The following is a 14,643-nucleotide window of genomic DNA, read 5'->3' as shown; positions in this document are numbered from 1 at the left end:
GTGGGGTCTGGGGTGAGCGGGAACTGGGAGGATCTGGTATGGGGAGACTGGTGGAGGAGGAAGGGCTTGGGGGGGTGGGGGAAGTGGGAGGGTAGGGGGAGTGGGTGAGAGGGGGAGGGTTGGGGGGGGTGAGAGGGGGAGGGTTGGAGGGGGTGAAAGGGGGAGGGTTGAGAATGGTGAGAGGAGGAGGTTTGGGGGGATGGGGGAGAAGGGGGCGTTTGGGGGTGCAGTAAAGGGGGGAGGGCTTGGGGGGCATGGAGGGAAAGGGAAGGCTGAGGTGGGTGAGGAAGAGGGGAGGGTTTTGGGGTGTGGTGGAGAGGGGAAGGCTTAGGTGGGGTGGGGGAGAGTGGGGGGCTTAGGGGGGGGGCAGGGGAGAACGGAGGGCTTGTGGGTGGGAGAGATGGGAGGGCTTGTGGGTGGGAAAGATGGGAGGGCATGTGGGAGAAGGGAGGGCTTGGTGGATGGGGTAGAAGGGAGGTCCTGGGGGGAGGGGGGAGTGGGAGGAGGGGGGTGAGTGGGAGGAGTGGGGTGGGTGGGAGGAGGGTGCCTTAGGTGGGTACTTAGTGAGGGGCTGACAGGGGTTGGGGCAGGTAGGTTGTCTGTTGGGTAAAATGTGGGGGTGGTGCCGCACTCCCTGTGGCTAGTGCACTGTTTGAGGAGGGTTCCCCATTCCCCTCTGAGATTGTAGGGATCAGGGTTGTGGCTCCCCGATTCCTTTCTCTCTCCCTGCACTCCTTCCTAGCGTCTGCTGCCTGCTTTCTCTCTTCCCTTGTCATGTCCCTCTGCAGGAATACTCTTTTGAACTTCTCTACATTTGCTAGACAGCATTTCCTTTCTAACAGTTCCTCCTTCGCGATTTCGCTGATGAATACCACCTTTATCATTCGGTCTCTGTCCTTGTTGTACTTTCCAAGCCTGAAAACCTTTTCAACATTTTGTTCAGCTCCCTCCATCCTTACCTCTTTAAGGATCTCTTTAATCATGTTTTTGTCCTTGTCTCTCCGCTCCTTTGATCTGGTCCCTGTTTGCTCTTTAATGGTTGCTACTACTGCTCTTTTTCTCTCTATCAGCCGGCTGGCACATCTAGCTGCTTCCTGAGAGGAGGCCACTTCCCTGGCAACTTCCTTAACTGCAGACCTAGCTTCAGGGCTCGTTTTAAGTATTTCAGCAAATGAGAGCTGAGGTGTGGAGGTCCCCTCCACAGGAGCATTCCTGTCTCCCTGAGGCACGGTTTGTGTCTGGTATTATGGAGAAGTCTCCTTAAGGCATCTTATCTCCTCCTTTGCTGCCCTTAGTTCACCCTGCAGGTTGGCAACTGAATCCAACTCAGTCCTTCACTGAATTCATCCCACATTTGCTGGAATACTCTCTTCATCCAGGCTTCCTGTTCCACCCCATCCTCTGAATTTGTTCCAGCCGCAATTGTCAACCAGCGTTTGTCACCCCGAGTTCGTGTCCCTTCCATGTCTTCCCTATGAAAGAGAAAGAGAGAGAGAGAGAGAGAGAGAGAGAGAGAGAGAGAGAGAGAGAGAGAGAGAGAGAGAGAGAGAGAGAGAGAGAGAGAGAGAGAGAGAGAGAGAGAGAGAGAGAGAGAGAGAGAGAGAGAGAGAAATGGGAGGGTGTGAGGGAGGGGGGGGGGGGAGGGAGGGGGAGAGAGATATAGAGGGATATATATATATATATATATATATATATATATGTCGTACCTAGTAGCCAGAACGCATTTCTCAGCCTACTATACAAGGCCCGATTTGCCTAATAAGCCTAGTTTTCATGAATTAATGTTTTTTCGACTACCTAACCTACCTAACCTAACCTAACCAAACTTTTTCGGCTACCTAACCCAACCTAACCTATAAAGATAGGTTAGGTTAGGTAGGGTTGGTTAGGTTCGGTCATATATCTACGTTAATTTTAACTACAATAAAAAAAAATTGACGTCATAAATTGATGTCAAATTGTCAATTGACAATTTTTTTTTATTGGAGTTAAAATTAACGTAGATATATGACCTACTTAACATAGATATATGACCTAACCTAACCTATCTTTATAGGTTAGGTTAGGTTAGGTAGCCGAAAAAGTTAGGTTAGGTTAGGTTAGGTAGGTTAGGTAGACGAAAGACAGTTAATTCATGAAAACTTGGCTTATTAGGCAAATCGGGCCTTGCATAGTAGGCTGAGAAGTGCGTTCTCAGCCTACTATGTGATAGCCGAGGCTATATGAACCACTTCCCCGCCGGCACTCGGATGGTAATCTTGGGCATAGCATTTTATCAAATCACCTCATTCTTTGGGGCACACGTGAGGAACACAAATGCAAACAAGCCTGAATGGTCCCCAGGACTATATACAACTGAAAACTCACACCCCAGAAGTGACTCGAACCCATACTCCCACAACTGGTATGTACAGGGACGCCTTAATCCGCTTGACCATCACGACCGGACATAAGGAAGTGATAGCCGAGGCTATATGAACCACTTCCCCAAGATGCCCAACCAATTCCCCAAATGCTATGCCCAAGATTACCATCCGAGTGCCGGCGGGGAAGTGGTTCATATAGCCTCGGCTATCACTTCCTTATGTCCGGTCGTGATGGTCAAGCGGATTAAGGCGTCCCTGTACATACCAGTTGTGGGAGTATGGGTTCGAGTCACTTCTGGGGTGTGAGTTTTCAGTTGTATATAGTCCTGGGGACTATTCAGGCTTGTTTGCATTTGTGTTCCTCACGTGTGCCCCAAAGAATGAGGTGATTTGATAAAATGCTATGCCCAAGATTACCATCCGAGTGCCGGCGGGGAAGTGGTTCATATAGCCTCGGCTATCACTTCCTTATGTCCAGTCGTGATGGTCAAGCGGATTAAGGCGTCCCTGTACATACCAGTTGTGGGAGTATGGGTTCGAGTCACTTCTGGGGTGTGAGTTTTCAGTTGTATATAGTCCTGGGGACCATTCAGGCTTGTTTGCATTTGTGTTCCTCACGTGTGCCCCAAAGAATGAGGTGATTTGATAAAATGCTATGCCCAAGATTACCATCCGAGTGCCGGCGGGGAAGTGGTTCATATAGCCTCGGCTATCACTTCCTTATGTCCGGTCGTGATGGTCAAGCGGATTAAGGCGTCCCTGTACATACCAGTTGTGGGAGTATGGGTTCGAGTCACTTCTGGGGTGTGAGTTTTCAGTTGTATATAGTCCTGGGGACCATTCAGGCTTGTTTGCATATATATATATATATATATATATATATATATATATATATATATATATATATATATATATATATATATATATATATATGAGAGAGAGAGAGAGAGAGAGAGAGAGAGAGAGAGAGAGAGAGAGAGAGAGAGAGAGAGAGAGAGAGAGAGAGAGAGAGAGAGAGAGAGAGAGGGGGGGGGGGGGAGACAGAGAGAAGAGTTGGGAGAGCGATAGGTGTGTCTGAGTGTGAACTGAAGGGGGGAGGGGAGATAGGGAGGGGATGGCGAGGGTGTGTGGGGGGATTAGAGTGGGACGGTTATATGTGGACCATATGGTTGGGAGGCAGTGTGTGTACTGTTATTGCTCTGGCGGGAGGGGGGTGGGGGAGAGGGAAGGGGGGGGAGAGTTGTCTCGGTTTAGGGCGGAGTGTTTTTCACACTTGGATGTCAGAAAACTAGTTCCCACATGAGCCGCACATTTCCCTTGATATTCGTTTCAGTTTGTTAACTTATATCCAAGACTAACTATTAAAAGGCAATAACACTGTACACCGATTGACTGACTGACTTTGTGAGAGGCCTTACCTTACCGCCAATTCAAAACATCCCGCAGCACAAACAGGTGTTAGGTACTGTTGACAGTGGTGTGTAGGCCTGCTGTCTCCATCCACGCCGCTGCCAGGCGTAGGTCCCTCCAACTTGTCGCTATATATCACCAGTATTCTGCTCCTTATTCCTCTTTGCACCGACATAGTTCAATGCCTCACGTTTAGAATCACTTCTTCACTATCCTATTCACTATTTGTTATGATCTTCACTATCACATCTAGTTGTGTACACTCTGACCATGCAGTGGCCCACGTGCTTGTTCTGGCACTGATGTTGTACCCCTGATCTTGTCTAATATGCACTATCGGACACTATCCATAACTTTTCTAGTTTCAAATTGATGTGTTGCACTTTGTATTATCACTGAACACCGAATTTCCCGTATAACCCTCTGATGTCCCGAGATATAAAGCCTTATTGACGAACGCGGCACAGCGTGTGTGTACTCACCTAGTTGTGCTTGCGGGGGTTGAGCTCTGGCTCTTTGGTCCCGCCTCTCAACTGACAATCATCAGGTGTACAGATTCCTGAGCCTATTGGGCTCTATCATATCTACACTTGAAACTGTGTATGGAGTCAGCCTCCACCACATCACCTCCTAATGCATTCCATTTGTCAACCACTCTGACACTAAAAAAGTTCTTTCTAATATCTCTGTGGCTCATTTGGGTGCTCAGTTTCCACCTGTGTCCCCTAGTGCGTGTGTCCCTTGTGTTAAATAGTCTGTCTTTATCTATCCTATCAATTCCCTTGAGAATCTTGAATGTGGTGATCATATCCCCCCTAACTCTTCTGTCTTCCAGCGAAGTGAGGTTTAATTCCCGTAGTCTCTCCTCGTAGCTCATACCTCTCAGCTTGGGTACAAGCCTGGTGGCAAATCTTTTAACTTTTTCCAGTTTAGTCTTATCCTTGACTAGATATGGACTCCATGCTGGGGCTGCATACTCCAGGATTGGCATGACATATGTTGTATACAAAGTTCTGAATGATTCTTTACACAAATTTCTGAACGCCGTTCGTATGTTGGGCAGCCTAGCATATGCCGCTGATGTTATCCTCTTGATATGGGCTGCAGGAGACAGGTCTGGCGTGATATCAACTCCCAAGTCTTTTTCTTTCTCTGACTGCTGAAGAATTTCCTCTCCCAGATTATACCTTGTATTTGGCCTCCTGCTCCCTACACCTATCATCATTACATTACATTTAGTTGGGTTAAACTCTAACAACCACTTGTTCGACCATTCCTTTAGTTTGTCCAGGTCTTCTTGAAGCCTCAAGCAGTCTTCTTCTGTCTTATTCCTTCTCATAATTTTGGCATCGTCCGCAAACATTGAGAGAAATGAATCTATACCCTCAGGGAGATCATTTACATATATCAGAAACAAGATAGGACCGAGTACAGAGCCCTGTGGGACTCCACTGGTGACTTCACGCCAATCAGAGGTCTCACCCCTCACCGTAACTCTCTGCTTAGGTACTCCCTTGTCCACTGGAGCACCTTACCAGCTACACCTGCCTGTCTCTCCAGCTTATGTATCAGCCTCTTATGCGGTACTGTGTCTAAAGCTTTCCGACAATCCAAGAAAAAGCAGTCCGCCCAGCCCTCTCTTTCTTGCTTAATCTGTGTCACCTGGTCGTAGAATTCTATTAAGCCACTCAGGCAAGATTTACCCTCCCTGAACCCATGTTGGCGATTTGTCACGAAGTCCCTGCTCTCCAGATGTCCTACCAGGTTTTTTCTCACGATCTTCTCCATCACCTTGCATGGTATACAAGTCAAGGATACTGGCCTGTAGTACAGTGCCTCATGCCTGTCGCCCTGTTTGTATATTGGGACCACATTCGCCGTCTTCCATATTTCTGGTAGTTCTCCCGTCTCCAGTGACCTACTATACACTATGGAGAGTGGCATGCAAAGTGCCTCTGCATACTCTTTCAGTACCCATGGCGAGATCCCGTCTTGACCAACAGCCTTTCTAACATCCAGATCCAGCAGGTGTCTCTTGACCTCCTCTCTCGTAATTTCGAACTCTTCCAAGGCCGCCTGGTTTACTTCCCTTTCTCCTAGCACAGTGACCTCACCTTGTTCTGTTGTGAAGACCTCTTGGAACCTCTTGTTGAGTTCATCACACACCTCTTCGTCATTCTTTGTATACCTGTCCTCGCCTGTTCTAAGTTTATCTACCTTTTCTATCACTGTAGTTTTCCTTCTGATGTGACTGTGGAGTAGCTTTGGTTCGGTCCTGGCTTTGTTTGCTATATCATTTTCATAATTTTTCTCTGCTTCTCTTCTCACCCTGATAAACTCATTCCTGGTTCTCTGGTATCTCTCTCTGCTTTCTGGTGTTCTGTTATTCAGGAAGTTCCTCCACACCCTTTTGTTCAGTTTCTTTGCTTCCATACATGCCCTATTATACCATGGTTTCTTCTTTTGCTTCTCGGAACATTACTTGTGTTTGAGTGTGTGTGTGTGTGTGTGTGTGTGTGTGTGTGTGTTTGTGTGTGTGTGTGTGTGTGTGTGTGTGTGTGTGTGTGTGTGTGTGTGTGTGTGTGTGTGTGTGTGTGTGTGTGTGTGTGTGTGTGTGTGTGTGTGTGTGTGTGTGTGTGTGTGTGTGTGTGTGTGTGTTTGAATGCGTGTGGTGCATATATGTGTTTGTTTGTTCATGAACAATAATTTATTCGTTTTCTCAAAATTTACAAATCAAGTGAGATCATACGTGAAGTTGAGTTTGTCAGCGAAGGTGTAGATGAGGCGGGTATCAAGGGAGTCCACCAGCATGACGGCTGTTCCCGGGGCCTCGCTAACCCGCTGGTAGTCAAGGTACGGAGATACCACCGTTGCTGTCACTATTCTCATCTTGTGGCCCATAAAGTTTTGAAATCTTTCTGCCGAAGTTGGATAATTAGTGAACAGAATTCATATGAAACTCTACATATATTTTACCAGGAACCTACGCTTGAAATGTTCAAGTGTTTATGGATGATATGATCTGTTATGTTTTCTGGTAATTTGTTCAACAGATCAATCACCCTGTTTCCAAGCAGTGTTTATCCAGGTGTTTCTTAAATCTAATCTTATCCAGTTGATATCTGTTTTGAGTTATAGTTTGTGTTTAATATTTAACTATTATATATGTATATATATGTAACTATTATATATATATATGTATATATATATATATATATATATATATATATATATATATATATATATATATATATATGTATATATTTATATATATATATATAATTATATATATAATTATATATATATAATATATATATATATATATATATATATATATATATATATATATATATATATATATATATATCCTATCGAAATGCTGAAATGCCCAATCGTTTTACTTACTCAGATTTTACTTTTTGAATCCTAATCCGTTTCGATGAGATCTCAATATAATGACATCTGTATCCATCCAGAGAATGAGACAGGAGCTAAATGATTTAGTATAAAAATCAAATGTTTATTCAGTTATTTTCATTCTCCTGAAATTGTAAGTAATATAACTTGACATTCAACTGAGTCCTCTAGGGATCCTGAGGCACCGACCTGATACTAAAATCAAGGTTTAACACATTACCCGCATAAAATGGTGTGGTATAGGCATTCTACCCCCAGTTACATTACTTACAGTATTGTGATCCAGGTGTTTAAAGGAATCACCTAGCAATATCCAGTGAGCTGGTTCGAATCCTTATCAAGGCTCCAACAGATTTTCTCACTGATACATCAAGTTAATGTTTTTTCTTATGCATTTGAAATGAGTGATGAGGATGTGAGGGATTTTTCTCCACTATTTATTATCATATAATATTTAAGAAAAATAGTTAATTCAGAATAATGTTAGAGAAGCGAACTGTATAAACTTCTATTTAAAGTGGAGTGATTCCCCTACACATCTTTTAGGGGGATAAATTCTAGTGTGTTAAAGTACTAATGATATCGGAATGACATTTCATATAGAAATCAAAATTAATAGTAACATGGATTAGTGAGCTAACTACTAAATTAAAACGTTTGGAAGCTTAGCTGTCCTTGATAATGAAGAGCATCCGACAGCTCTACTACTCGTATAATCCTGTCAATGCCTGATATCTCGGGCGACACGTGATCCACGGGGTGAAGTACGCTTCCCTTGACACATATTCATAAATTTAGTGCTGGTAGAATATATTAATTGCACTCACGAGGTTATTTTGAGGGTCATGCAACCTGACGACAAGGCACCCTATATAATATATAAATTGAGGCCCAACTATATAAAAGGCGTTACTTAGCCTGGCCAGAGGTGGTGTCTGGAATAAGATGAAGCTGTTGAGTCTATTTGAGATCCGTTAATGCACGGATGTTCCAACTATGATACGATAATAAGACGAGTTCCAGGACACTCTCCCAAATATGGCATCTCTCCACCAAGTCTCTCCTGACTGTAATGCGCGCCACTTAGCGCCGGATGTTGGAAACTTGGATAATGAATTTCAATATTTCAATTTCTTAATCGACGGAAACATTAGCGACGTCATTTAACGTCTCCAAAACGTACGTTAGGTAACAGCTGATTATTTCTTGCTGAGTTTATCCTTTAACATAAATGACGTTAGATAAAATAGTTATATTTGTAGATGAATTTCATTTCACAGCCTTGTTTACTGGATCAGCTGATTTCAGCTGTGGAAAACTCTTTCCAATAAACAGCTATATAATTTGCCAAATCAATTGCCAATCTATATTCCTTAATAGATACTACAAGGTTAGACTGAGTTTAATTCGATTTATGGATAAATATAATTTATTCTCTTGAGCTGGACTGCTGACGCAATGGTAGCCATGAATTCTAGGAAATATTTGGCGGTATTACGCCTCAGATTAATGAGATTTATTATTGCTACACTACTGGTTAGTAATATTAGTAAATTAGATTTTTTAGTACAATAAATTTATAATATTGTACTAGGGTTTAGCATTTGGGTGTTGGAAATTTCCAATAGAAGAATTGAACTCCAATACCACACCAGTGAACGTGGGTTACGTGTCAAACCTTGATTCTGGTACCAAGTAAATACTTCAGGATGCCTACAGGTTTCAGTGAAATCCCTAGTTATATTACTTATCGTTGTCCTTTTGTTTAAGGCGTGTGCTTGAGAGTACCCAAGGTGCGGGCTCGAATCTTCTTCATGGCTTAAACTGATTTTTTCATACTCATACGCTTCTCTGTCTACTCTCAAACCAGGGTTGACCGGAAGGTCACAACTGTTTATTATGTATGGTTTGATTGCTGGTAAATTATGAATTGAAAGAGGTCATTCATTCGATTCTGGTTTGTGTCAGATGCTCTGAAGATTGGTCTACGGCATTTATAACATTTAGTTCATGGTAAATTAAAAAGTTATAAGTCGGTTGAAATTTGTATAAAGTTTCTTGTATTGGGAACTAACCTTGGAGGAGGTCATCCCAGGGAAGGTCGAGTGAGTTGATGTTCAAGTTGTGGACGATTTGGACGTCAGCTTCCCCGTTGTTGCTGTACAGACACCGCCTGTACACCCTCACGCCACTGTTTGTTGATGCTGACAGGGTGGTGTGAAAAATTATTATATAAATAAATATATATATATATATATATATATATATATATATATATATATATATATATATATATATATATATATATATATATATATATATATATATATATATATATATACATATATACATATGTCGTACCTAGTAGCCAGAACGCACATCTCAGCCTACTATGCAAGGCCCGATTTGCCTAATAAGCCAAGTTTTCATGAATTAATTGTTTTTCGACCACCTAACCTACCTAACCTAACCTAACCTAACTTTTTCTGCTACCTAACCTAACCTAACCTAACCTATAAAGATAGGTTAGGTTAGGTTAGGTAGCCGAAAAAGTTAGGTTAGGTTAGGTAGGTTAGGTAGTCGAAAAACAATTAATTCATGAAAACTTGGCTTATTAGGCAAATCGGGCCTTGAATAGTAGGCTGAGAAGTGCGTTCTGGCTACTAGGTACGACATATATATACATATATATATATGTCGTACCTAACAGCCAGAACGCACTTCTCAGCCTACTATGCAGGGCCCGATTTGCCTAATAAGCCAAGTTTTCCTGAATTAATATATTTTCTCAATTTTTTTTCTTATGAAATGATAAAGCTACCCATTTCATTGTGTATGAGGTCAATTTTGTTTTATTGTAGTTAAAATTAACGTAGATATATGACCGAACCTAACCAACCCTACCTAACCTAACCTAACCTATTTTTATAGGTTAGGTTGGGTTAGGTAACCGAAAAAGGTAGGTTAGGTTAGGTTAGGTAGTTTAGGTCGTCGAAAAAACATTAATTCATGAAAACTTGGCTTATTAGGCAAATTGGGCCTTGCATAGTAGGCTCAAAAGTGCGTTCTGGCTACTAGGTACGACATATATATATATATATATATATATATATATATATATATATATATATATATATATATATATATATATATACATATATATATATATATATATATATATATATATATATATATATATATATATAAATATATATATATATATATATATATAAATATATATATATATATATATATATATATATATATATATATATATATATATATATATATATATATATATATATATATATATGTGTGAACAAGCCTGAATGGTCCCCAGGACAATATGCAACTGAAAACTCACACCCCAGAAGTGACTCGAACCCATACTCCCAGGAGCAACGCAACTGGTATGTACAAGACGCCTTAATCCACTTGACCATCACGACCGGACAAAATGAGGTGATAGCCGAGGCTATTTGAACCACCCCACCGCTGGCACTCGGATAGTAATCTTGGGCATAGCATTTTACCAAATCACCTCATTCTTTGGGGCACACGTGAGGAACACAAATGCGAACAAGCCTGAATGGTCCCCAGGACAATATGCAACTGAAAACTCACACCCCAGAAGTGACTCGAACCCATACTCCCAGGAGCAACGCAACTGGTATGTACAAGACGCCTTAATCCACTTGACCATCACGACCGGACAAAATGAGGTGATAGCCGAGGCTATTTGAACCACCCCACCGCCGGCACTCGGATAGTAATCTTGGGCATAGCATTTTACCAAATCACCTCATTCTATGGGGCACACGTGAGGAACACAAATGCGAACAAGCCTGAATGGTCCCCAGGACAATATGCAACTGAAAACTCACACCCCAGAAGTGACTCGAACTCATACTCCCAGGAGCAACGCAACTGGTATGTACAAGACGCCTTAATCCACTTGACCTTCACGACCGGACAAAATGAGGTGATAGCCGAGGCTATTTGAACCACCCCACCGCCGGCACTCGGATAGTAATCTTGGGCATAGCATTTTACCAAATCACCTCATTCTTTGGGGCACACGTGAGGAACACAAATGCGAACAAGCCTGAATGGTCCCCAGGACAATATGCAACTGAAAACTCACACCCCAGAAGTGACTCGAACCCATACTCCCAGGAGCAACGCAACTGGTATGTACAAGACGCCTTAATCCACTTGACCATCACGACCGGACAAAATGAGGTGATAGCCGAGGCTATTTGAACCACCCCACCGCCGGCACTCGGATAGTAATCTTGGGCATAGCATTTTACCAAATCACCTCATTCTTTGGGGCACACGTGAGGAACACAAATGCGAACAAGCCTGAATGATCCTTAGGACAATATGCAACTGAAAACTCACACCCCAGAAGTGACTCGAACCCATTGTCGAGTGACAATATGCAACTATTGTCATTCGAAGTGACAATATGCAACTGAGTTTTCAGTTGCATATATATATATATATATATATATATATATATATATATATATATATATATATATATATATATATATATATATATATATATATATATATATATATATATATATATATATGTCGTACCTAGTAGCCAGAACGCACTTCTCAGCCTACTATGCAAGGCCCGATTTGCCTAGTAAGCCAAGTTTTCAAGAATTAATTGTTTTTCGACTACCTAATTTACCTATCCTAACCTAACCTAACTTTTTCTGCTACCTAACCTAACCTAACCTATTAAGATAGGTTAGGTTAGGATGGTTAGGTTCGGTCATATATCTATGTTAATTTTAACTCCAATAAAAAAAATTGACCTCATACATAATGAAATGGGTAGCTTTATCATTTCAAAAGAAAAAAACTAGAGAAAATATATTAATTCAGGAAAACTTGGCTTATTAGGCAAATCGGGCCTTGCATAGTAGGCTAAGAAGTGTGTTCTGGCTACTAGGTATATATATATATATATATATATAATCTTTGGACAACACCCACCAGTGGGCCTCGAACCCAGAAAGCACAACTTCCTTCCAGTAGCTGCCATAACTTGTATGCCTTAACCCACTACACCATCAGACCCTACAAAAGAAGTAGAGACTTCGAGATATATATACACCTCAAATATCTCCACTTCCCGAGGGCACTAGACAAGTGAGAGGTTACTCTGCGTTTTTCATCAAGCCACTGTCAATGTGAGAGAACTCGTGTCCATGCTATAAGCCTATACTTGCATAAACCACAAGTGAAGATTAACAATCTTTGGACAACACCCACCAGTGGGCCTCGAACCCAGAAAGCACAACTATCTTCCAGTAGCTGCCATAACTAGTACGCCTTAACCCACTACACCATCAGACCCTACAAAAGAAGTAGAGACTTCGAGATATATATACACAAATATCTCCACTTCCCGAGGGCACTAGACAAGTGAGAGATTACTCTGCGTTTTTCATCAAGCCACTGTCAATGTGAGAGAACTCGTGTCCATGCTATAAGCCTATACTTGCATAAACCACAAGTGAAGATTAACAATCTTTGGACAACACCCACCAGTGGGCCTCGAACCCAGAAAGCACAACTACCTTCCAGTAGCTGCCATAACTAGTACGCCTTAACACACTACGCCATCAGACCCGACAAAAGAAGTAGAGACTTCGAGATATATAAACACCTCAAATATCTCCACTTCCCGAGGGCACTAGACAAGTGAGAGGTTACTCTGCGTTTTTCATCAAGCCACTGTCAATGTGAGAGAACTCGTGTCCATGCTATAAGCCTATACTTGCATAAACCACAAGTGAAGATTAACAATCTTTGGACAACACCCACCAGTGGGCCTCGAACCCAGAAAGCACAACTACCTTCCAGTAGCTGCCATAACTAGTACGCCTTAACACACTACGCCATCAGACCCGACAAAAGAAGTAGAGACTTCGAGATATATAAACACTTCAAATATCTCCACTTCCCGAGGGCACTAGACAAGTGAGAGGTTACTCTGCGTTTTTCATCAAGCCACTGTCAATGTGAGAGAACTCGTGTTCATGCTATTAGCCTTTACTTGCATAAACCACAAGTGAAGATTAACAATCTTTGGACAACACCCACCAGTGGGCCTCGAACCCAGAAAGCACAACTACCTTCCAGTAGCTGCCATAACTAGTACGCCTTAACCCACTACACCATCAGACCCTACAAAAGAAGTAGAGACTTCGAGATATATATACACCTCAAATATCTCCACTTCCCGAGGGCACTAGACAAGTGAGTGGGTTAAGGCGTACTAGTTAGTACGCCTTACTAAAGACAACAAAGTGCAACTACTTCATGCTACAAACGAATGGAGAAACAGCAACATCGACGAAATTCTCTGTACTCGCACTGAACAACTCTTCGACATCCTCACAGACCGACATCACCTCATCACTGAAACAAGGATAATCAAGAAACTAACAACGTTATATGGAGGACCTATGGCAATTCCACGACCAAGAGATGGCTTCCTGAACCTTGCAGGAATCAACCTCACTGAGGACCAAGTCACTCTCCTAAATCTGGGTATAAACTGCCACGTTATGTCCAGACCGAGTGAGATGGCCCGGAAAGTGGAGTTGGAGATTCTGTTCGACGACATATTCGACCTCGAAGCACAAAAGAAGGTCACCACCAAAGATACCTTACAAGCAGAACTTATTGCGGAAGGAGGAAAGAATTGAGGCAACTACAGAAGCACCATGCTGTCCCCCGAGCTCAAAGCGGCAGCTAAGAGCCTTCGTGAGAACAAGGAGATAGTTGTCAGGAGAGGCGACAAGTCGCCAATATACGTCATTCTTAAAAAAGACGAATGTCTGGCGAAAATGAACCTCATACTCTCTGACCAAACTAAATTCCAAAGGGTAACAAAGGACACTACAGCAGAACTGAAAGCAAAGGTCAACAAATTGATCGAAACTGTGAACGCCAAGAAATCTGGACTCCACCTGCCAAAGATTATTGGGGAATATAAACCTGGATATGCGTATGGAAATGTCAAGACAGACAAGCCTGGAAACCCACTTCGGCCAATCATCAGCCAGATACCCACACACCACGTACAGACTGGCGAAACGACTCAACAGCTTGCTGATTCCTTATGTCCCTTGCGCCTTCAGCCTGAAGTCTCCAAAGGAATTAGTTGACTTGCTGCGGGGAACACGGGCCACAGGGATAAGAGCCTCGTTGGACGTAGAATCTCTGTTTACCAACATACCTGTGGATGAAACAATCGGGATGATAGCGGACAGAGTGTACCATGATCCATCCAGTACTCCTCTTGACATACCAGAAAACAGTCTAAGGAAACTACTCCAAGCTTGTACTAAAGAGGCACCCTTCTTGAGCCCGGATGGACACATGTATAAGCAAGTAAATGGGGTCGCCATGGGTTCTC

At 42.5% G+C, this 14,643-nt stretch overlaps 1 protein-coding gene across 2 annotated transcripts in view; it reads right to left on the bottom strand.

Annotated features, from left to right (window-relative positions):
* LOC123749451 (glutamate receptor-like) overlaps positions 1–14,643 on the bottom strand; it is a 65,228-nt gene that overhangs the window by 25,915 nt on the left and 24,670 nt on the right. For both annotated transcript variants that reach the window (XR_011230653.1, XM_069337140.1), the window contains exons 4-5: positions 9,269–9,397; positions 6,526–6,694 (exon numbers count right to left, since the gene is read on the bottom strand). Coding sequence is in view for 1 of the 2 variants with exons in the window: in XM_069337140.1 (XP_069193241.1) it covers positions 6,526–6,694; positions 9,269–9,397 (298 nt within the window). In the remaining variant the exon portion in view is untranslated. The remainder of the gene's footprint in view (positions 1–6,525; positions 6,695–9,268; positions 9,398–14,643) is intronic.

Source organism: Procambarus clarkii, chromosome 4 (genome assembly GCF_040958095.1).
Source record: "Procambarus clarkii isolate CNS0578487 chromosome 4, FALCON_Pclarkii_2.0, whole genome shotgun sequence".
NCBI lineage: Eukaryota > Metazoa > Arthropoda > Malacostraca > Decapoda > Cambaridae > Procambarus > Procambarus clarkii.
This window is presented reverse-complemented; position numbering and strand designations above follow the sequence as displayed.